This window comes from Quercus suber, unplaced genomic scaffold (genome assembly GCF_002906115.3).
Source record: "Quercus suber isolate HL8 unplaced genomic scaffold, Cork oak 2.0 scaffold_544, whole genome shotgun sequence".
NCBI lineage: Eukaryota > Viridiplantae > Streptophyta > Magnoliopsida > Fagales > Fagaceae > Quercus > Quercus suber.
This window is the reverse complement of record NW_027069992.1, coordinates 406,603-431,175: the sequence shown is the minus strand read 5'-3', so window position 1 is coordinate 431,175 and position 24,573 is coordinate 406,603. Positions and strand designations below refer to the sequence as shown.

The 24,573-nt window shown below is 38.3% G+C and overlaps 3 protein-coding genes across 3 annotated transcripts; all 3 read left to right on the top strand.

Moving 5' to 3' along the window:
• The first annotated feature begins 880 nt into the window (after window positions 1-880).
• LOC111996069 (uncharacterized) lies at window positions 881-1,429 on the top strand. The gene has a single exon (XM_024027997.1). It carries the CDS (start codon window positions 881-883, stop codon window positions 1,427-1,429), a length of 549 nt encoding a protein of 182 aa, XP_023883765.1.
• Window positions 1,430-11,427: 9,998 nt separating this feature from the next.
• Window positions 11,428-21,298, top strand: LOC111996082 (uncharacterized). The gene is made up of 10 exons (XM_065764192.1): window positions 11,428-11,568; window positions 11,673-11,881; window positions 14,053-14,163; window positions 14,429-14,462; window positions 16,270-16,405; window positions 16,616-16,952; window positions 19,232-19,236; window positions 19,373-19,516; window positions 19,727-19,783; window positions 21,134-21,298. The coding sequence occupies exons 2-10, from the start codon at window positions 11,755-11,757 to the stop codon at window positions 21,296-21,298; spliced, it is 1,116 nt and encodes a 371-aa protein (XP_065620264.1). The 5' UTR covers window positions 11,428-11,568; window positions 11,673-11,754.
• Window positions 18,328-18,971, top strand: LOC136063579 (zinc finger CCCH domain-containing protein 13-like). Its single transcript, XM_065764194.1, is given in 3 exon segments — window positions 18,328-18,527; window positions 18,530-18,567; window positions 18,762-18,971. Coding segments are annotated over 3 exon segments (276 nt in total). The 5' UTR covers window positions 18,328-18,355; the 3' UTR covers window positions 18,828-18,971.
• Window positions 21,299-24,573: the final 3,275 nt, after the last annotated feature.

Genomic DNA, 24,573 nt, shown 5'->3' with positions numbered 1-24,573 from the left:
GCAGTAATGTTCCGAACCAACAAGAGCGGTAGGAGACCAGCTGTCCCTTCGGTTTTGACACGGCCCCCCTTACATGGTCGCGGATATACAATTGATGAAGGAAAGGATGGATTTTATGATGAATGCCTTTAAGGGACGGGTATCCAGCGACCTTGACGACTTGGTTCACTGAACCAATTCGCCGTTTACAACCTCTGTCAACTTATTTCCTCTACCACAGAAGTTTTGCATGTCGCAGATTGAGAGTTATGACGAAGCCAAGGACCTGCTTGATCACTTGGAGACCTTCAAGACCTTGATGCATCTTCAAGCCGTAGCGAACGAGATCATGTGTAGAGCCTTCCCTATGACGCTGAAGGGTCCTGTGAGAATTTGGTTTAGTCGGCTGACACCCAACTCTATCAGCACCTTTAAAAAGCTGAGTGCCCAATTCACTTCGCACTTTATTAGAGGGCATTGGTACAAGAAGTCTACCACATGCCTGATGAGTATCAAACAATGGGAGAATGAAAAGTTGAGATCTTACATAGCCCACTTTAACAAGGAAACACTCTCGATTGACGAGGCCAACGACAAAATACTCATGGCAGCTTTTACGAATGGTCTGAGGAAGGGTAAGTTCTTATTTTCACTATATAAGAATGACCCAAAAACTATGTCAGATGTACTTTACAGGGCCACCAAGTACATAAATGCCGAAGACACTCTACTAGCTCGCGAAGAAAAAGCCAAGAAAAGAGAAAGTTAGGAAGATACTCGACAAGAAAGAGGGCAAAAGATGGCAAGAACCGGAGAGTGAAGGGATGATAGGCGCTCTAAGCCCCCCACGAGGAGATTCACAACCTTCACCCCACTAACCACCCCAATCGACCAAGTCCTTATGCAAATCAAGGACGAGGGGGCATTGACTTTCCTTGGGAAGCTGAAGGGAGATCCCAACAAGCAGTCCCGAGATAAATACTGCCGCTTCCATCGCGACCACGGGTATGACATGGCCAACTATTATGACTTGAAACAGCAAATTGAAGCCCTCATTAGGCAAGGGATGTTGCAGAAGTTCATTAGTAAGGAAAGCACAGATCTGTTCCCTCAAGAGCAAGCCCTCCGACGAGACAACGAGCGCCCGGGACAACCCTTAGGAGACATAAGGATGATTGTAGGAGGCGCGGCCGCCAACGGCCTATCAAAAAGGGCTCAAAAGACTTATCTTAGAATGGTCCAAAACGTTCAGCTCACTGGCATCATTCTGAAGATGTCGCGAGTCTACAATCCCCTCATCGGCTTCTCGGAGGAAGATGCCCGACGCCTTTACCATCCGCATGATGATGCGCTCGTCGTTAGCATCCAGGTAGGGGACTATAACATGTACCGGGTCTTAATCGACAACGGGAGCTCCGCAAATATTCTCTACTACCCTGCATTCCAATAGATGCGGATCAGTAGAGAGCGACTAACCCCAGCCAATGCTTCAATCATCGGGTTTGGTGGAACTAAAGTATACCCCTTAGGCATAGTCACATTGCTGGTTACCATTGGAGATTACCCCCAGCAAATCACTAGGGACATTACATTCCTAGTGGTTGATTGCTCCTTTGCCTACAATGCCATAATAGGACGACCTACCCTTAACTCCTAGAACGTCGTAGCTTCGACCTATCACCTGATGATTAAATTCCCCACTAAGTACGGAGTAGGAGAATTGCGAGGGGACGAGATAGTCGCGCGCGAGTGCTACATTGCAATGCTGGAGATGGACGACTAAGTGCAAACCATGAGCAAAGAAGAACAATGAACGGGGGCAGAGTCGTAGAGAGGCTCGAGGAGATATCCTTCGACAGCTTCAGGACAGACAGGACTACCAGGCTTGGTACTCTCACCAGCCCGGCAATTTGCTCAGCACTCATAACTTTCCTCAAGGAAAATCAAGACGTGTTCGCCTAGAGCCATGAGAACATGCCAGGAATCAACCTTTTAGTCATGGTGCATAGGCTAAATGTGTCGCCATCTTGTCCACCCGTCCAACAGAAGAAGCGTGTCTTCGCCTAAGAGCGAGATTGAACGATAGCAGAAGAAGTCAGTAAGCTACAAGAGGCGGGCTTCATTAGGGAGGTGTACTATCCCGACTAGTTAGCAAACATTGTAATGGTCAAGAAAGCCAATGGGAAGTGAAGGATGTGCGTGGACTTCACCGACCTGAACAAAGCCTACCCCAAAGACAGCTATCCCCTCCTACAGGTCGACTTTCTAGTGGACTTCACCGCCCAGCACAAGCTGTTAAGCTTTATGGACGCTTTCTCTGCTTACAATTAAATTCGAATGCATGAAGCTGATCAGGAGAAAACTTCATTCGTAACTAGTCAATGACTCTTTTGTTATAAGGTGATGCCGTTCGACTTAAAAAATGCAAGCGCAACGTATCAGAGGCTTATGGACAAGATGTTAGCACAGCAGATTGGGAGAAATGTCCAAGTCTACGTTGATGATATGCTGGTCAAAAGCTGAAGGGAGGAGGATCAACTAGCAGACCTCAAGGAAACGTTCAACACTTTACGCTCTTACAACATAAAGCTTAATCCAACAAGGTGCACATTCGGAGTGACGACAGGAAAATTCCTAGGATTTATGGTGTCGTAGAGAGGCATCTAGGCCAACCCAAACAAAATCCGGGCCATAATGGAGATGGCACCGCCAAAGAATGTGAAGGAAGTACAAAGCCTCAACGGCAAAATAGTTGCACTGAATAGATTTGTATCAAGGGCAACGGACAAATGCTTACCCTTCTTTCGCACACTGAAGAAATATTTCGAATGGACTGTTGAGTGTTAATAAGCATTTGAGGAGTTAAAAGTCTATCTTTCTTCCCCTCCATTGCTAAGTCCCTCGCAGCCCGGTGAGGAGCTTTTTCTCTATCTGGCCTTCTCCCCTGCTGCTGTCAGCGCCACCTTAGTCAGGGAAGAAGAAAGAGTACAGAAGCCTGTGTACTATGCTAGCCAGGCACTTCGCGGTGCCGAAGAAAGATACCCGCCCATGGAGAAACTCGCATTCGCACTAGTTATAATGGCACGTAAACTCAAGCCATATTTTCAAGCCCACAAGGTTATTGTCCTAATCGACAAGCCCTTGCAGTAGGCAATGAGCAACCCTGAAGCTGCTAGCAGATTGGCACTATGGGCCATAGAGTTGAGCGAGTTCAACATCCAGTATCACCCATAAATCACCGTTAAAGGACAGATCATCATAAATTTCATAGCAGAGTTCATGAATGGCGAGACAAGGGGGCAGAAGAGTCTCCTCAATGGAGCATACATGTAAACGAATCGTCTAACAGACAGGCAGGGGGAGCCGGCATCATGTTGCTATCACCCGAGGGGGACACAGTTGAGTGTATGGTCTACCTCGATTTTCCCACTACCAATAATGAAGCGGAGTACGAGGCTTTAATAGTAGGGCTTGATCTCGCCAAAGCGGCAGGAGCCTTAAACGAGGTCATTTACTGTGATTCTCAAGTCATTACCAACCAGATGAATGGGGACTACGAGTGTAGGGGTAAAAGAATGAAGAGGTATCTGGACCAAGCAAAGAAGAGGGTAGACGAGCTGAAGGCCAAAATCATACAAATCCCTTGAGGGGAAAACGAGCAAGCCGACCGCTTGGCCAAAGCTGCCTCAGCCGAACATATGACCACCATGTATAATGCATTCTCCTTTGTTCAGCTCTCTCCACTAATAGATTCAATCGATATGCAGGAAATAGGCTCCGAAAATAATTGGACTACGCTGTTAGTCTTTTACTTAAAAAACGGCATACTAGGAAGCTGCAAGAAAGCTGAAGGTCCAAGCGGCAAGATTCGTCCTGATAAGAGACATCTTATGCAAAAGAGGTTTCTCCCGCCCGTACCTAAGATGCTTGGGTCCTGAAGAAGCAGACTACTTCATAAGAGAGGTACATGAGAGAATCTGTGGAAACCACTCATGGTTGAGATCATTAATGCACAAGCTAGTGTAAGCGGGGTACTTTTGGCCCACCATGCAGAAAGATGCCGAGGCTTATATCAAGACTTGCGATAAGTGCCAGATGTTCAGCAATATCATTAGGCAACCAACCGAGGAGTTAACCCCAATAATAGCCTCGTGGCCATTTGCTCAGTGAGGACTAGACATTATGGGACCATTCCCTACCATGGTACGATAGCTGAAGTTCTTGGTAGTTGGCATCGACTACTTTACAAAATGGGTGGAAGTTGAAGCCTTAGCAACCATTATGGAGAAAAACGTTTGGAGTTTCGTTTGGAGATGCATCATATGCAGGTTTGACATCCCTAAGGTTTTGGTCTCAGGCAACGGGAAGCAATCGACAATGACTCCTTCTGAGACTTTTGTTCGCAGTTGGGGATACAAAACCACTACTCCTCCCCTGCCCACCCTCAAGCTAACAGACAGGTCGAAGTCACGAACCAATCCTTGCTCAAGATTCTCAAGACTTGACTTGAGGGGGCAAAGGGTATATGGCCTGAAGAGCTGCCAAGCATACTTTAGGCGTACAGAACGACGGCGAGGACGCCCACAAGAGAGACACCATTCTGACTAACATACAGGAACGAAGCGGTCATCCTAGCCGAAGTTGGACTCACAAGCTACAGGGTGTACAACCATGAAAAGAGCAGAAACGAAGGAGCTTTACGTCTACAGCTGGATCTAATAGACGAAATAAGGGCTACAGTGGAACAAAGGCTTGCACAGTACCTAGGACCGCATGGCAAAGCACTACAATTCCCGGATCAGACGCAGAAGCTTCCAGGTTGGAGATCTCGTTCTAAAGAAAGTCATGGGCACAGCAAAAGACCCAACCCAAGGGAAGCTCAGCCCAAATTGGGAAGGGCCTTACCAAGTCACGACATGGCAAAGAAAAGGCACCTACCACCTAGAGACTCTAGACGGACGGAAGCTGCCACATCCTTGGAATGCGAAGCATTTACGAAAGTACTACCATTAGAGATGACAACACCTCCTTTCATTTATAGTCTACCGCAGCAAATTTTAGTTATACTCCTCAAACTTATCGGTTACTTTAGTTTTTACAATAAGCCTAAAGGGCAAGTTTCTTTACTTTAGTTTTTGCTACAATAAGCCTAAAGGGCAGGTTTTTTTTAGAATTACTTTTTTTGAATGTATGGCAATAAGAAGAGTTTATTCAGAAAAGCTGACGTCTTCTATTTACGAGTTTGCAAAAAACGGACAACCTTAAGTCCATAAAAGGTAAAAAATTCTAAGTACTTAAAGAGTGGACGACCTTAAGTCTACAAAAATTGGCGACCATAAGCCCTCAAGATAGACGAATCAATCCCAGGAGGATGAAGCATGGTTGAAGCCCTTGAATGGGCCAGAAACCAGGTCTAGATATGGACAAGCATCAATTTATCCCAATGGGATGAAAAAATATCAACCACCTAGGCTGACGATCTCATCAAAGTGACGAGATTGCAAAAAGAGGAGCTCACCAAGTCCATAATATGGACAAGGCTATAAAATTAACGGTCCATGTGAGAGACTCCTCAAAAGTGACGGGCTCATGAAGTTGACGGTCTCAACAAAGTGTCGAGATTATAAAATTAACAGTCCATGTGACGGACTCATCAAAAATGACGTGTTCATTAAGTTGACGGTCTCAACAAAGTGGAGGCTATAAAATTAACGGTCCATGTAACGGACTCATTAAAAGTGACGGGCTTATAAAGCTAACAGTCTCAACAAAGTGGAGATTATAAAGTTAACGGTCCATGTGACAGACTCATAAAAGTGGCTGTCTCATCAGAAAGAAATAAGATTTTAATAAGGGTAAGTCTAGTGCAAGAAGCCAACGGACATAACATACCCTTAAAACAAAATTAACATGGAAAACATCAAGAATGAAGGAATGATTAGAAATCCCTTAAAGGAAAAACAGCTTTATTAAGCCGACGGCATCATTAAAACAGATGGGTTCGTAATCATTAAATAATCCACGACCAGGCTAACGACCTCAGCCTACAACTAGAAAGGCATTTAAAAAATATTGTTCACAAATGGCATGAAATGTAAACTACAAAAAACAAAATTATGGTTGGGCAGAAAGAGCGTCACTCGAGGTCTTTTTACTTTTTTGAGTAGAAGGGTCTTCTACGTTTAGGTCCTCAACAAAAGGAGGGTTCGCAGCAGGCTGGGCTAAAATAAAGCCACTATCTTCATGTAAGGGGGCATTATTAGGGTCGTCACCTTCAATAATGACGGCGTCATTAGCAAGCGTCATCGGCGGGGCATCATCCAAGGTGATCCCAGATAAATCCAATTCAGGAAAGGCTGACACAACTTGCTTAAGGCAGTCATTGAATCCAGTACCGTAGTATCCACCACAGGAATCAATAAAGGAATCTGACGCCTTGAATTTCTTGATTGCGTTAGCCCCAGCCGTCTCTACCTGCGCACGAAGGGTTGTCAGCTCTTGCTCCAACCCCTCCTTCTAATGACCTGCCTCCTCCAACTTCTGCTTCGTCTCTTTCAACTTGACGTTCAAAAGACGGACGACCTCCTTGTACTGACCCTGTTCATTCATCAAGTTGACGTTGTGCTTCCTGACGCGAGTGACGACGCCCTCCTCCTTAGCCACACACCGGTCCTGGAGCGCTTTCACACGTACCAAGGCCTAAGAAGACCAAAGTTGTCAATCAATAAACATGAAAAAGATAAAGAAGAAAGGTAGCTAGGAGAGATAGTATACTTGTGTTAGGTCAAAAATGGCTAACGCTCCTAAGTTCTCCGTCCCCAACTGAGCGCAAGGATCTATATCCGTCAGTTTTATAAATGATTCCACATTTTCAACAGCATAATCCTTGTGTGTCAGTAGGCAACGGGCCCTTTAAGTACCAAACCAGAAGGAGTCATTACCCCCTTTCTAGCCCCATGGCCTGACTTGGGGGGTGATTTCTCTAGGGACTCATCCCCAGAGTGACGGCCACCTTCTTAAGAGGACGAACATCCTTCCCATCAGTTTTCCTCTTCAACAAACCCTTAGTGTCGGCCTTGGGGGCTGAGGAAGATGTCAATTCCCCCTTGGCCCTCTTCTCCTCCTTCTGACGGGCGGCAGCAGCCCTTATCCGTTGCTTAGTGGCCTCCATTTTTGTGAACATAACAGATATGCATGAGAAAGATTGACGATAAGAACCAAAGTGGTGGAGTGGCAGAAAACTACTCACGACGGCGAAAAAATTCCTATAGCTTACGAGCTTCAGGCGTCGATTCCGGACCCCCGCAGTATGCGTAAAGAGTGTCAAGAGTAATTAAATCTTGACATTTACGCTCCTCTAAGGGAATCTCTAGAACCTGACGGATAAAATCCCTTTGTTCTTTAATTATAAGAGGGCGAGTGTTGGCTGAAAAGAAAAACAGACTAATGTCATTAAAACACCAAAAATAAATAAATAAATATATGTAAAAGCTGATGGGGCTAAAGCTGTCGGTTAAAACCTGAATCCTTGACAAATGCCCAAGTATTATCAAAATAATCACGGGTATCGTCTCCCATTCTTCTTGACGGCACACCCAGTCCATCCTTTTAACAAAAAAGTACATACTTTTTCAATCTCTATTTGAATCTGGCATCTTAGACACCAATCTCAAATCCTTTTCCCTGACGCAAAATGGTGCATCTCCTTAGAAGAAGAAAGATGTTGGGGTCTATAATAGTAGAAGAATTCATCTAAAGAAAGCTGACGGTGTCCTCCACTCAGATGACCCCATAAGATCTCAGCACCTATGAAAATCCTCCATGAGTTGGGGGCAATCTGGCTAATGGATAACCCAAGAAAGTCAGCCAGCTGACAGTGCAAGGCTGTCAAGGGTAGTCTGAGCCTTGCAGCAAACATTGCATCATACATACCAACGTCTGCAGTTCTCTCCGTATAGCACTTTTCATTTTCCCAGGGCAGACGGATAGGGATATGGTCTGGGATTTGGAAACGGACGCGTAACTCTTTGAAAACCTTATCACTCATCTTTGGTAAAAATTTATTAACAGCCCATTCCTTGGGAAGGATGAAGGGACGACTACCTCTAGGACTTCCTGAAGTTCCCTCATAAGACTCTTCGTCGCCTTCATCTCTGTCACTATCCCTCTCTCCTTTCACCTCAACTTCATTCTCCTCATCTACTACCTCCTCTTGACCTTCGTCTCCATGAATCCTACCTCCTCGACAGGAGATTGAGCTGACGTCTCTCTCTTTGACGACCAAGAAAAGCTCTCGGACTCATGACCTGAACCAAATACCTCGTCGTAGCCCACTCCATCGCGGATCGACGACTGATCACTCAACGCATCACTTGACATCTGACTACCTACAAGTGACGGATTTATTCTAAGCACCTAAGATGACGACCTCACTATAAGAGAAATCAATCGAAATAAAAGCATATATATATATATATATAAACTTACAAGCTTCTTAAAACGGGCGACGGTTCTAAAAGCGACGGCAGCAGCACAGGTGACGATGTGGGTGAATCGATGGAACAAAAGTGATGGATCTTCTCTCCAGGAATCAATAAAAATGAAATAGGAGAAATGAGGAAAAAAGGTAGGTTATATATAAAGGGGAAATGCACAAAAGTCGAAGCGATGCCCTCGTCCAGAAGAGGAGCCAACCAGAATGTGTCACGTGTCCGAGCATTTAATACTAACTGCTTGAGGAATCACCCTTAAATTATTTCCTCTCTCCTGGCCAAAGTGAATGTTAGCAACAAAAAATATAACTCCATAACCCGTCAGTTTAAACTGACCGAGATATGTAAGGCTGTACACGGTGCGGTGCGGCCGGTTTTTGTGGCCATTTCTGCACCGCAGTAGAATCTTCAGTTTCCTAAAAACCCAAGCCGTCGCCGCACTTGAGGAACGGTTCTCCAGCAACATCGGTGGCAGTTCTAGTCGGCGCGGTGGTCAGTGTCCACCTGTCTATCACACACACACACACACACACAGAGGAAGAGATATCTGAAACCAAATCAAACCTAGAAAACTCAAGGATTCAAACCACAAATCAAAACTAAGATCAAATCTAAATATCAAAAGATTCAAAACCCATTACAAATCCAAATATTAAAACCCATTACAAACCACCTGTCAGACTGAGCTGAGTGATGACTAACTTATGAGTCTGAGAGGTGAGAGTGTGAGACTTGAGAGGAGCAAAAGTCTAAAGAGTAAAGAGGACAATTGAGAGCAGCTGAGCAGGAGACTTAAGAAAAAAGACGTGTGGCTGAGATCAATAGAGAAAAAAAATATCTTGCACTCACTGTGACAGGCATTCTTTTTTTATTTTATTTTTATTTTTTCAAAAAACACAAGTGGCATGATTGATTGATTGTAACACACTAACTCATACGGCCACAACATTTTTTTTAATATATTTTTTTCAAAAATTGCAAGTGGAAAACACTAGAGTTACTTATAGACATGACCACTCAAAGTCTCATACTATTCCTCCTGACACACACACACATTTCTTGACTTAAAAAAGGAGCTCACACACGTTAACTCTTTTTTTATTCAAATTTTTTTTTGATAAGGACGACCCTGTTTAGTGTTCAAGGATGAACGTTGCCTGCGTCTTCTTACTTCTTAGTTCTTAGAAGTTAGAACGTTAGACTCTTCACCGAGGCCTCTTTAGCTCTTCTTATACATATATTAACATATATACATAAAACATGTCGGGTTGGTTCGGTCTTCGTCAGTATGCAACTCTTAACGCCAATGGCTGCACCGGTCCGACGTCGGTACTAAAGATCCATCACCGACCACCGTGCCGAAAACCTTCGGTGGAGCTCTGAGCGGGGCAGGGCGGTGCAGTTAGACCGGTTTTGTCGGTGCCGGTATATTCTTGAACAGGCCTAGAGATATGGAGTACGGGGCAACTGATAAGTAAAATTATAGCATGCAAGACGCTTTGGATTTAGCCTGTCGGATTTGATCATAGAGTAGGTCCTACGGCTTAAGCTGACGGGGTAAATTATGAGGGACACTGAAGACCCAAAAAACTGACGGATAGTGGCTTGACAGGAAGGAAGTTAGCTCACCTAGGAGGTAACACCATCAAGAAGTTGACGCCATAAAGGCTGAAGGGAATAAGGAAAGCTGACGATCTTGAAGCTGATGGTCTTAATGAAATCTTGGCTTGGTCACCACACATGAGTAAATAAGGAAATGTCTTGTATCCCACGCTTAATGCTAGTATCCTACAAGGAAAAAATTCCGTAATATACGCTCATTAGGATTCCTATAAGGAAAGGACTTCTAGCCCAAGGAAGAGATGGTTAACCCTCTACTACTATAAAAACTCCAATACTCTCACAAATCAAGGTACGTATTATTAAACCCTCTCTAGCACTCTAGAGTTGTAAGAAGTTCTAACTTGACCTTCGGAGGGTATTTGCCCGGCACCACATTGGTGCTCTTCATTAGGTCTTCTCTTTTTCTTTGTGCAAATAACATATCGAGTGTACGAGCATTGTGTGACTCACTGGTGACATTTTCAGCATCATCAATAGGAATGGAATATGCTAACCGGTTTTGGGCTTTGCCATAAGCAATGCTAAAACATGATAAGATATGTTATTTTTACGGTAATGGTTTAATTTGTGACCCAATTTAGTAATAGGATATGAAATATATTGTGAACTAATTTGGTGATGGGATAAGAAATATTTATGGACCAATTTGGTAATAGGATGAGAAATATTTATGGAGGCGCAATATGATTTATGGGTGATATTTGGATTTTTATTTTTTGGCGAGTGGATAAATAAGATAGAATAGGATTAGGGCATATGGCATGTGTGAAAAAAATTATACCTCAATAGCGATCAAATTCATTTAAAACTTGCTTATGGTGTCTATGAAGTGCAAAAACAGTTGGGTTTTGTTGGAAATCTCAAGATCTCCACCAAATATGGGTGGAGAAATTGTTGGAAAACATAGGAGCTTGGATGAGTTGGTTTTGTCGGATTCCCAAGTGGGGGTAATCGACACTCAATTCAAGGCAAGTTTTGAAACATTGGAACCTTCGCCAATTGTCATTTGTGGTTGAAACCACTTGAATCCAAACATGTCAGTTTGGGTCGAGCGAGTTCATTAGGTTGAGGGTTCTACTGGGCAACCCTATTTTAACAGGAAAATAAAATTTACAGCTATTGGAAGAAAATAAATACACACACACACACACATATATATATATATAGAGGATTCAAATAAATTAAAGAAATAAAAACACATATATCTCTTGGGGTAGGAATGTAAGATTAGAAATGAATGTTGGGTTGGGCCGAGAATGTAAACCTTGAAAGAACACCTCTTAAACCATCCCAAAAAAATAAGAAAAGAAAGCCCCAACATTCACACAAATAATTTAATTTGAAAAAAAAAAAAAAAAGTCAAAAACAAGTAAACCGCACCCCTGTTTACTTTTTATCTTCTCTCATCGCCTAATAATCATTCCCTCACTCGCTCACTCACCGAAGTTCAAACAACACAATCAAAGATTCGAAGGTACGTCCTCTTCATCTTCATCATCTTTCGCATACCTAACCCTAGACGGTTCGTTTTCGGTTTAACATTTGCAGAACTTGATATCATTTCACATTCTCACACAGTCGGCGTTTTCATTCTCGCTTCGACGACCCGCGGTTTTGAGATTTCGGAATTATATATACAAATTACTATTTATATAGCGCCATGGTTGAGAGGAAGCTATTCAAGACGAAGCTGTGCGTTTTGTATCAGAAGGGCAGGTGTTCGCGCCAAAGTTGCTCCTTCGCGCATGGTGACTCGGAGCTCCGAGGTTTCTCTGCCTCTTATAGTGGTACTATATTCTTGCTTGCTTCTTCATTACTTTTCAATTTTATTTGTTTTGAATTGGTATTAATGTCAATAAGCTTCAAAATCTATAGCTATGGCTTAGGCTTGAGCTGTCACCTGCTCAGTAATAAAGAATAAAAAAATGACACCTTTAACCACTTGCAGAGATTATAATTGTTGATTGCAGAGTGATGTTTAAGCAAAAAGTATTAGTGGGGAGTTAATTGAAGTGAGCCTCAAGTGGGTTAAATGTTACTTTCCCAAAAAAAACAGGTTGGCAAATCAAACATATCTCCCACCAAAGGTGGATAAACTGTTATTTTTCATATATTTTTAATTAGATTTTTTTTGGGGTCATGTTTTTTAATATGTGAGTCACATATGTAGAGGATTTTGACTAGTTTGAATTTTACAAATTGGTGTTTGTTTATGTATAGTAGTTGCTTAGCGGGTAAGACATGAGCAATTTCTGAAAAAATATAACATGACACAGCCAGTATGACACAGGCATGGCACCCCCAAATGAAGCGTCCGTGCTTTTTAGGTTGTAATATATATATATATATATATATATACAGTACACGTATCAAAAAATAACAAGAAAGAAAATGGGCTTATTGGTTGGCTAATGCTATGATGTGTTATTACATAAGAAATACGTACCGTGTAATGAATACTATTAAATATTGGACTAATGCTCAGCTGAGTAATGCAATCCCTTTGTGGCTTTGCTATTGATATTATACAGTTCTTTATGTATGTATGTAAACATTTGATTAAGTATGCATGTCATTTTTGTGGTGCTGTGTGTCAAGGGATGTTTGTATCCTGTTGGCTTGTTGTGGAAGGAAAATAGAAACATAGTGAAAAATGTGTACAGTACTTTAAACCAGTGTATAAAAAGTAATCACATGCATTAAATTTTTGTATGTATTATATGCTTATATTCATAATCTGTGTATATGTACAGATGTAGGTATAGAGATGTATAAAGTTTGGCTTTTTATTCCAAAACCATATACTTGTATGTTGACATTTCTATTTATCAATGGAATCTGCATAAGCCAGACAAGAGGGCTTGCTTACATCTAATATGGCAGTATGTGAGAAGAGCATTATTAAATTATTGATTGGAAGTATCATCAAAATGTCTGATTGAGAGACATGTTGTACTAACAGCAGTTTGGGGTGTTTCATTGAAGATAGAAAATTTATAGCATCTGACAAGGTTAGTTGCTTTTTTTTCTTCAGAATGGATTGTGCTGGTTGGTTGGTTGGTTTATCCTAATGCTGATTATTGTATTTACATGGCGAGCTTTATCATGGTTGTGATGATCTATGGACCACCAGAGTATTTCTTGAAGGATCATGATATATTTTCCTTCATGTTATCTACAAAAGAGGATTTGGTTAATGTTCAAAAGATTGTTACAACAAGTTCTGCAGTTACTTATTTGAGAAGCTTATTTTACTGAGTTCATTTGTTACCTCTGCTTGAATCACATCACGATGGGATTTCATGAGTTGATCAGGAATGCCATTTTTTTGGAGATAGTATCAGAAACTAAACCCTCTATTGCTTGTGGATGGATTATTACTATATCGTCATATGGCAATTTGAAGAAATATCTACCATGCAGATCTTGTTATGTATCTTTATTCTGAACAAGAAGACAGGGATATCAGGTCATCTTTATTGAATGCTACTTGATGTTGAAGGTTATCCCAATGATGTATCTTCTTGTTGGGTTTTATCTTATTGCTCCACATGGGTTTCTATGGGCCTTTTTGGGACTGCAAGGAGGCACTAATAGTGTTCATTAGTGTTTCTCATGTTAGTCCTTGTAATGGTAACCTTAGCGTCATTATCTGCTTGCATTATATATCTTATTTCTCAACAAGAAGATGGGAATTTCAACTCTCCTTTATTCCAATGCTATTCAAACATGGGTTTTGTTACATCTATTCATTATATGAGGGGGTAGTTTTGTGACCCTTTTGAAACTGGCACGAAGGCACTAAGAATGTTCATTATTATATATCTCATATTGTTCCATGTAATGGTAAGCTTAGCCTCATTAATGAAAGTGTCTTCTACTTTTTTTTTTCCTCGGAAAGATTAATTGATATTGACTTGGTCTGCCGTACATGAAATTCTTCTATTTCTTATTGCAGGCAGGCGGGACTATCAAGGTAGTGACTTGAGGGATAAGCTTGCTAGAAGGCATTCTCCATCACGGAGGTATCCACCTGTGAGAGATGCAGGAGGCCGACAAATGCTTCGTGGTCAGATATAATGTCCTTCAAGCTCCTCACTTTCCTCATTTTCTATATTTCTTCCTTTTCTTTATTTGTGCTTAGTCCACATGTCGGTGGCTTTTGGAATATCATTATATAAATGGTTGAGCTCTTCAGTCTTTGTTATATATCCATATTCCCTTCTTCCTATCTCCTTTGGCTATAATTTTCCCATTAAGTTGTCAATAGAGTTTTATTTTCATCTTTTACTTCCAACTGATTGAATTTACTCTGGTGGAACTTGAATTTGCAGAGTTTAGCTCTTCCAGATCCCTTGAGAGGAAGAGGTATGTTTGCATGTTTTCTTTACACTACATATCTCTCTCTCTCTCTCTCTCTCTCTCTCTCTCTCTCTCTCTCTCTCTCTCTCTCTCTATATATATATATATATATTTCTCTCTCTCTCTCTCTCTCTCTCTCTCTCTCTCTCTCTCTCTCTCTCTCTCTCTCTATATATATATATATATATATTTGGTTGGTTAGCATTAGTTCATTTTAGATGAAGTCTTTATTATTGCCTTACTAGGTTAATTTTACTCCTAACTACTTTTGCATTTGTGAATAATATGTGATTTTTAAGATTATAAAATATAATTACTTTTGTTTCCATGCCGTATTGGGTTAATTTTAGTTCTAACTACTTTTGCATTTGTGAATAATAGGTAACTTTTTTAGATTATAAATGCAATTACAAAAAAATGAGATTATTGGGGTGGTGTTTTAAGGTTTCTGTTTGAGTAGTTGTCGTCTGCTAGTATCTTGTCTTTTATTTCATTCTTGGAGTTCTTAGACCCTTGTAATCTTAGGTTATAATCTTTTCCCCCCATCTCGTATGCCTTCCATGTGATAGGCTATATTTTATTTTAATAAAGTTGATCACTTGTAAAAAAAATGAATGCAATATAAAATTATTGATTGGCAATGGGGTAAATGGCTCTTACATGTATATATCAGATGGATGAAGCTTTACGTGTTGATAATCTTATTGTTTTGGAAAAAGAAAGAACTATCCATGCTAAGAGGGACACTTCTCTTTCATCACTTTTGTGATCTTAGAAAACACACAGTAACATTTTGTGGAAAAAACGTGTGGCTTGTTTATCTACACAATTTGACGAGGATGGGTTTTGTGATCTCATAAATTTGCCCCCTTAGTAATCTTCAAACGGCACATTGGTACCAAAATATTTCGCATTCATGTCCAAATCGAAATGGCCTCCAGTACCGTATTAACACCTTTGGTTTAAAATACATTCAAGAATGATTTAAAGGTTTTGTGTGCTATTATGTACATTATGAAGTTATGTACAATAATAGTGATGCTGGAGTCTAATGTATTACATGGATGATGATGATGTGGCATGGTGACGTAACATGGCACAAGTCCAGCCAAGTCTAGGGGCTGATTTTTCACATTTTCTATGTGATTATTGTAGCTAAATCCACGAGTGCCAAGCTTCTTGTAGTATTTCAAAATTGGAGGGAAAATTAATTAGTGGGACATGCAAATGCTAGATTTTAGGAAGTTGTTAGAAGTAGAAGTCATGTGCTTTATTAAATCTAGCATGTGATAAATGTGAGTTAGTTATGGATGATGTCATCACTAATAACAAATTCTTAGGCTATAAATATCCATGTACATGCATTGTATAGATAGGTTGATAGTGAATTTCAGACTTTTAGAGTTGAGTTTAGATTGAGGATTGAATTCCCTCTCTCTCTCTCTCTCTCTCTCTCTCTAAATCTCTCTCTCTCTAGAAAATGAAAGTATTAGTCTTATTTTTTGATAAGTAATAAAGATTTATTGATATCAAAGAAAGAGACACCCAAGTACAGCAAGTATTAATCTTCTTGCATCAAATTGGATGGATGTGGAAGATAGAATTGGGGATTCTGCCAATTCTATATGGTTATGCCCTTTGTTATTTAACTAATAACAAAACAGATAATGTGGGTATCTGTTGGAGTGAATAATTCACACTGATTGTTCATAATATACTACCGAGTTTTCATTTTGCTACCCATCTTTCATCTTCATATTAATGCACATATGTTTGAGTTCAAAATATTTGCATATTTATTTTAGAATGATAGAAAACGTAGGAAAAAGCAAGACTTTGATGGCCAAGGTGATTTCTCTGGAAGCTTGAGAATGTTGGAGGGAAATGAAGATCAAGTTAAAGAAGGAAAAATTGTGTCCACTGATTCCAAGGATGTTCTTGAGGAACAGGTTTGAAGTTAATTTCCTTGTATTTTAATTCTTTTTGGCTCTTCCTTTGTATGCTTCCTGTGAAATAAGGCTGTGCCAATTTTTTGCACTTTATAATATTATTTATTTTCTTATCAAAAAAATTTTGGTCTATTAATTTCAATATGAATTTGTTTAGAATCTTTCTCTCTGCAACAAATTTCTGTTTTGATTTGTGGGAACCATGTGCAGTTAAAGAAAGTGCAGTCAGATGTGAACATTCTTGATCGCCACAAATTTCAATTAGGGGTCAGTCTCATCTCTTGTTGCATTTGCTTATTAGTCAACAACACATACACGCAGAACAGACACATAAATATGAATGCTTGTATTTACACCATGTATGGGATATTTGTTATTTCATTTCTGTTTATAAATTTAACCTGCAAGTTTAACTCCAAGGAGTATTTGGCAACATATTGTTTTTTTGCATTTGTGGAAATAAATATATCTCATGGTAGAACACAATGGTTATATTTTGTATCCATGTCTTCTGCTGGACTTCGATTGTTATATTTTGTAGTTTCTGGTGGCTGAAATAATTTGTGTTCAGCCATACACATTTGATTGAAGATATGCCAATGCATTGCCGATAAAAAAAAAAAAAAATTGTATTGTTGGGTTGAAGCAAAAATCATGAGAAATGAATGCACAGGTCATATATGTGTTTTTTTTTATGAGTATGATGAAATTATGCCCATGTTCCCAAGATTTTTTATTCTTATGATATAAGGAAGTGTGTCCCAGTTTGGATCACATGATTTTTTATTATACTAATTACTAGTGATCTATTTTAATTAGTTTGCATTGTAATATATTTCATTTATAATAGTATTAATTCTTTGTGCATGGGTTTTTGTGGAGTTGAGTGCTAGGGATGAAAGCATGCATGAAAGTCAGACTTCCTCCCCTGAGCAATAACTTGTCTTCATAGATGTGTAGCCTTATTTCTCCTGAGTTTTACTTAATTTTGTTTTGGAAATTCCAAGTATATTCTTGTAGCTAAAATATTGTCTTTAAAACATCTGTGGGTATTGGTAATTATGTCCTTGTTCCTTAAGTGTTTGCATATTGTAGGAGACTTAATAACTGGGCTGTTGAGCTCACCCTATTTTATTATATTACAGATTAAATACGCAGGTCTGAAGATAGAGTGTTTTCCTTTTATGTCTAAAGATTTGGTCTATTTCCTTTGAATGTATATTTCATAAAAATGTTATTTTAGAGAACTTGCAAATTTAAGTTTATGGAGTTTTGTGGTCATTGGTTTGGATTTTCATAACCTCGTATTATTGGAGTCATTACATTTATTATAATTTAGATTTTGGAAGTTACTGTTTCACAAATTTAATTATTATAACCTATTACAATTTATGATGGTTTTTACTGGACCATATGGCAGTTGACCGTGAGGAAAGGCCATGATTATATATGTGATTAAGGATATAGTTGATCAGTTATATCAGCAGCCTTTAAACAAACATTATGATTGCCCCCACTCCCCACTCCCCCCTCCCCCCCAAGAAGCCACCACCAATAAGTACTTTTGAGCGGGGTTTCATTTTTACACTTTTACCTTTGTATATGGCAGAGGTGCCAATGCCAAGTTTTATCAGTCTTTGACAAGTTGACTTTTATAAATGAAAGGGGCTGTTTCAATTGTTTGCACATTTTTTTAAAAATCCTAGTTCATTTTGCTAGATGCTGATTTCAATATAAGCTGCAGTGGATGAGTCCTAACCTTTTTTTCCACCAGCTAAAAAAAAAAGAAAAAAAAAGGATTCTAAATTCAATATTGTTCTGCTATGGGCCAAAGTGTATACAGCTTTATATTTTCCACACCCAACTTGTGGGGCTAATCCTCTTCTTGTTTGTGCATGTTAATGCACTCTCATTATTATCCTTACATCGTAATCCTTGGCACAATCAACTATGCAGATGAAGGGCTTGGAGTCTGCACTTGTAGTACCGTCAACCAGCATGGCTGGACACGTATTAGAGGAAGAAGTTGAAATTGAATTGGACAAAATTGAGGTGGTCAAAACTGCTGATACAGGAATTGAGAAGGAACCTGCATGTGAGATCATTGGTGTGCCGTTACCACTTCCCCACCACCACCAATCCATCAAAACAATTATTCACTGGTTTGTTCTTTCCATTCAGCATTACCCTTTTTCTGGTCATTGGATTATCTCCACTTGCTTATTTTAGTATAGTATTTGGTTCCCTAGTTCTTGTATTACCTTGTCAGCATCAAATTTAAGCTTCAGTATTTTACTCTTAATTTTTCTTTTTTGCTTTACTTAGGCGCCTGATATGAGTGTGATTTGGCTTGCAGCATGAGGGTGATGATGAGAATGTAGATGTAGATGGGCTTGAGATGGTGCATGTGGACATTGTTTAATAGTGGAAGTAAGAGTTTTGATGTATATCTTGGAATAGCTGTTATTCTTGGTCCCGAGTTACTGGAAGCTAAGAGTGGTGGGCATTATGTGTAACTGTATAAGGTTGGACCCAATGGATGAAATGTTTCACTTTTAGATGTGTTTGCACTTGAATTTTATTTTGTTCTAATGNCTCTCTCTCTCTCTCTCTCTCTCTCTAAATCTCTCTCTCTCTAGAAAATGAAAGTATTAGTCTTATTTTTTGATAAGTAATAAAGATTTATTGATATCAAAGAAAGAGACACCCAAGTACAGCAAGTATTAATCTTCTTGCATCAAATTGGATGGATGTGGAAGATAGAATTGGGGATTCTGCCAATTCTATATGGTTATGCCCTTTGTTATTTAACTAATAACAAAACAGATAATGTGGGTATCTGTTGGAGTGAATAATTCACACTGATTGTTCATAATATACTACCGAGTTTTCATTTTGCTACCCATCTTTCATCTTCATATTAATGCACATATGTTTGAGTTCAAAATATTTGCATATTTATTTTAGAATGATAGAAAACGTAGGAAAAAGCAAGACTTTGATGGCCAAGGTGATTTCTCTGGAAGCTTGAGAATGTTGGAGGGAAATGAAGATCAAGTTAAAGAAGGAAAAATTGTGTCCACTGATTCCAAGGATGTTCTTGAGGAACAGGTTTGAAGTTAATTTCCTTGTATTTTAATTCTTTTTGGCTCTTCCTTTGTATGCTTCCTGTGAAATAAGGCTGTGCCAATTTTTTGCACTTTATAATATTATTTATTTTCTTATCAAAAAAATTTTGGTCTATTAATTTCAATATGAATTTGTTTAGAATCTTTCTCTCTGCAACAAATTTCTGTTTTGATTTGTGGGAACCATGTGCAGTTAAAGAAAGTGCAGTCAGATGTGAACATTCTTGATCGCCACAAATTTCAATTAGGGGTCAGTCTCATCTCTTGTTGCATTTGCTTATTAGTCAACAACACATACACGCAGAACAGACACATAAATATGAATGCTTGTATTTACACCATGTATGGGATATTTGTTATTTCATTTCTGTTTATAAATTTAACCTGCAAGTTTAACTCCAAGGAGTATTTGGCAACATATTGTTTTTTTGCATTTGTGGAAATAAATATATCTCATGGTAGAACACAATGGTTATATTTTGTATCCATGTCTTCTGCTGGACTTCGATTGTTATATTTTGTAGTTTCTGGTGGCTGAAATAATTTGTGTTCAGCCATACACATTTGATTGAAGATATGCCAATGCATTGCCGATAAAAAAAAAAAAAAATTGTATTGTTGGGTTGAAGCAAAAATCATGAGAAATGAATGCACAGGTCATATATGTGTTTTTTTTTATGAGTATGATGAAATTATGCCCATGTTCCCAAGATTTTTTATTCTTATGATATAAGGAAGTGTGTCCCAGTTTGGATCACATGATTTTTTATTATACTAATTACTAGTGATCTATTTTAATTAGTTTGCATTGTAATATATTTCATTTATAATAGTATTAATTCTTTGTGCATGGGTTTTTGTGGAGTTGAGTGCTAGGGATGAAAGCATGCATGAAAGTCAGACTTCCTCCCCTGAGCAATAACTTGTCTTCATAGATGTGTAGCCTTATTTCTCCTGAGTTTTACTTAATTTTGTTTTGGAAATTCCAAGTATATTCTTGTAGCTAAAATATTGTCTTTAAAACATCTGTGGGTATTGGTAATTATGTCCTTGTTCCTTAAGTGTTTGCATATTGTAGGAGACTTAATAACTGGGCTGTTGAGCTCACCCTATTTTATTATATTACAGATTAAATACGCAGGTCTGAAGATAGAGTGTTTTCCTTTTATGTCTAAAGATTTGGTCTATTTCCTTTGAATGTATATTTCATAAAAATGTTATTTTAGAGAACTTGCAAATTTAAGTTTATGGAGTTTTGTGGTCATTGGTTTGGATTTTCATAACCTCGTATTATTGGAGTCATTACATTTATTATAATTTAGATTTTGGAAGTTACTGTTTCACAAATTTAATTATTATAACCTATTACAATTTATGATGGTTTTTACTGGACCATATGGCAGTTGACCGTGAGGAAAGGCCATGATTATATATGTGATTAAGGATATAGTTGATCAGTTATATCAGCAGCCTTTAAACAAACATTATGATTGCCCCCACTCCCCACTCCCCCCTCCCCCCCAACCCCCAACCCCCTCCCTGTTTTTATTTTATTTTATTTTATTTTAATTTTTGACATCTGATTCGGTGTTGTTAAAAGGTCGACCTGGAAGAGAGCACCCAAGAAGCGGATAGTCTTACTTCTAGAATTCAGGAGCTTGAGGCTCAGTTGCTCAAAGAGAAAGAGGAACATAAAAGGTATGCACAGATGTTTATTCTTGGTCCCGAGTTACTGGAAGCTAAGAGTGGTGGGCATTATGTGTAACTGTATAAGGTTGGACCCAATGGATGAAATGTTTCACTTTTAGATGTGTTTGCACTTGAATTTTATTTTGTTCTAATGATAATGATGAAGGTTGAGCTTACAGTGATGGCAAAATCTTGAGAGGTTGGTCAAACATGAGCAAATGCAGTCCACAATTGTTTTAAAATTAGAAGGGGATGAATTTGGCCTCTAAATGCATGTGTGGGTGCCTTCGTTTGTGGCAATTAACTTCTTCGTGGAGTATTATATGCTAAGCTTCAACTGAAATATGAACACTGAATTACTTTTTGTTATTGATGATACATCTATTTATACAAAGTATGTAGTAAAAATAAAATTGTAATCTTCTTTTTAGGCTTGAGTGGTAAACTTGTAACTATGCCAGTAAAATGGTAGAGCATCTGGCATCACTCTGGAAAAGTTAATTTTTCACGCAAAGAAAAAATTGCCTCTCAAACTTTTTTTTTTATATTTAATTTTTTAAAATTTTAAAATTTTTATTTTTATAGTTGACAGTGGTTTTTTACTAGTGAAGCCTGCATTTAGAACTTCTCACCGACGTTGCACACACTTTAACATTGAGAAATTTACAATAAAAGCTAATTTGAAAACCAAGGGGTACACCTAATAAATTAGAGTTCTATTTGTACTATTTCTTTGGTGTTTTCAAATTAGAATCACCTATAAATAACCCAAAAATGTTAATAATATCATATTTTTCTTTTTTAATTATGAAATCTAATTAAATTAATGAAATATATCATATAAATATACTAGTACACATTGAGTTATAATGTACTTAATTCACATATTCATTTGTGTTTATAATACTATTTAAATTACCATATATATATATATATATAAAATCTTAAAAAAAAAAAAATATTAATCGTCTCTTTTTTCATTCGGCCCATTCAATAACAAACTCTTGGCTCTGCCATTTGCCATAAATGTGGACTTAGTATCCAAAATGGTATGAATGTATGATGCATTTTAGAACGGAGAGGGAAAATAGACAATATCATATCATCGTGGAAAACAATATTTAATCATCTCATTTTTTATTTGGCCGCTTCAATGATGAACTCTTGGCTCCGCCACTAGCCATTTGTGTGGAATTAGTATCCAAAATAATATGATGCAATTTAGAACTGAGAGGGGCAAGCCCCAAAATGGACAAATCATATTATCGTGGATATCATACAATATCACAATATTAATATGAATGGTAGAAATGTTCTCACTTAATGCCGCAACCACTTATGGCAAGATTGTCTGTTGGAAATTTCCATCTTTAGTTTGTTATTATATATCCATGTGAACCATAAAATAACTAGTGTATTGCTTCGTTACAATTTTTTTTCTTTTTAGCAAAAAGCAGCTATAAACAGTTATGGTCCTGAAAATTTTTTACTTGCCTTAAAAAAAAAGAAAAAAGAAAAAAAAAACCTATTCTCCTATGGTGCTCAAGTTAAACCATTGGGAGATTTATTAGGGTGAAACACGGAGACTTTTCCTAACTAGAAAAACTCGACAATTTATTAACTTTCTTTGATGCTTTATTTAAAACGGATTACATAATAAGTATATTTAAACCAAAAAAAAGTTAGCCTTGATGCCCTTGACAGACATGTAATCGCCTTTAAAACACCTTTTTCATTAATTGAGATAAATTTAATCCTTTTGGGGTCATTACTTTTTCTAAAAGAAATTTCTATATGCCTACAAAGCACAAATTTGATCAGAGTATGTCTTTTCTCCTTAACTATATAGATACCATCATTTACAACTCAAAGTTATTAATATTACTATTATTTATTTTCATGAAGATAGAGGAAAAATATATATTTTTAAATTTTTTTAAAAACAAAAACTCTTAAAAACCGTAAACCTTAAATCCTAAAATCATAAAACCCTATATCACAATCCTTAAAGTTAGATAAATACTTCTAATAAAAAAAAGCTTTTTTTTTGGAAGGAAAAAAAAAATGCTATTCCTTCAATAAATACGAAACAATTGTGTTAGACATTTTTTTTTTCGATACTTCCATTAACAATTTAACATTAAGAACAACATAGAATACAAAGCATAGAGTATAGAGTTAAGTATTACAAAAATCTAGATGAACCCATGTGTGGTGAATAGGCATTTTTGTGGCTGTTAGGACTTAGGGCCATATCAGGTACATTAGTCAAAATTACTTCATGAACTGTTATTATTCTGAGCTTTAGTCCTTGCTACCTCAGAGTTTGCAGATCCGCTAGCATTGCTAGGTCTTGCCAATGAGGTTTTCTCCTGTTGCTTCAGACTTGCTCTAGATATTTACTTCATGCAAGTGTGATGATATGGTGAAATCCTAGCTTCTTAGCTTGCATAAGAGGCACTAACAGAGCTTCCTTGGCTGCCATGACAATGCTATTGCATTCCATGAAGATCTTGTTTCCTTCCTTGTTAATGGCTTCAAATGCATATCCACTTCTTCTAGTCTTCTTGTCTCTTTTGCTGCCAATCTTGATAAGAAGCTGCCATTCTCTAAAGTCAAGTTGCTCAAAGTTGTTGTAGCACGGTCCAATACCTGGAACTTGATCACAATTAAAGGCATTCTGGTACCTGCACAAGAGATTTTGGGAGGTAAGTATAATTTCAATTGGATTAGGACATTTGCCCTCGTGTACCACTTGGTTTCTGTGGTTCCAAATTGTCCATAAGGTGGTAAACATAGTTTGGAGAATTTTCATTTTCTCTGGATCCAGCTTCCTATTCGTCAAAATACACCTTGCTAACCATTGCTTCACCACAACTTGGTTTAGTTCAGTGGCTTTAATAGAAAGCTTTGAAAGATGCCAAACAAGCTCTAGCCAAATCAGTGTAAGAACAAGTGTGAAGGAGATTCAGATTCACCATTACACATATGACAAACATCCACAACTGGGATACCTCTATTAGCTAACTTTAGCTTGACTGGAAGACAATCATGGAGAAATTTCCACACAAAAGTAAGTACTTTAAGAGGTAGCTTCACCTTCCATAATACAGTCCAGACATCATTGTGTGTGTCCAGGTGTCTTACAAGATTTTGATTGTTTTCCATGTAACATTTATTGAGCAGATTATAGGCTTTGTTGACTTGGTAATCTCCTGAACTTGAGTGTTTCCACAATAGTTTATCTTTCCTCCAATTTTAGGAATGGGAATGTGTAAGATTTCATGACTAGCAGATTGATGATTAAGCTTCTGACAATGTTAATGTTTCTTTTTTCTCTCCGATAGTGAA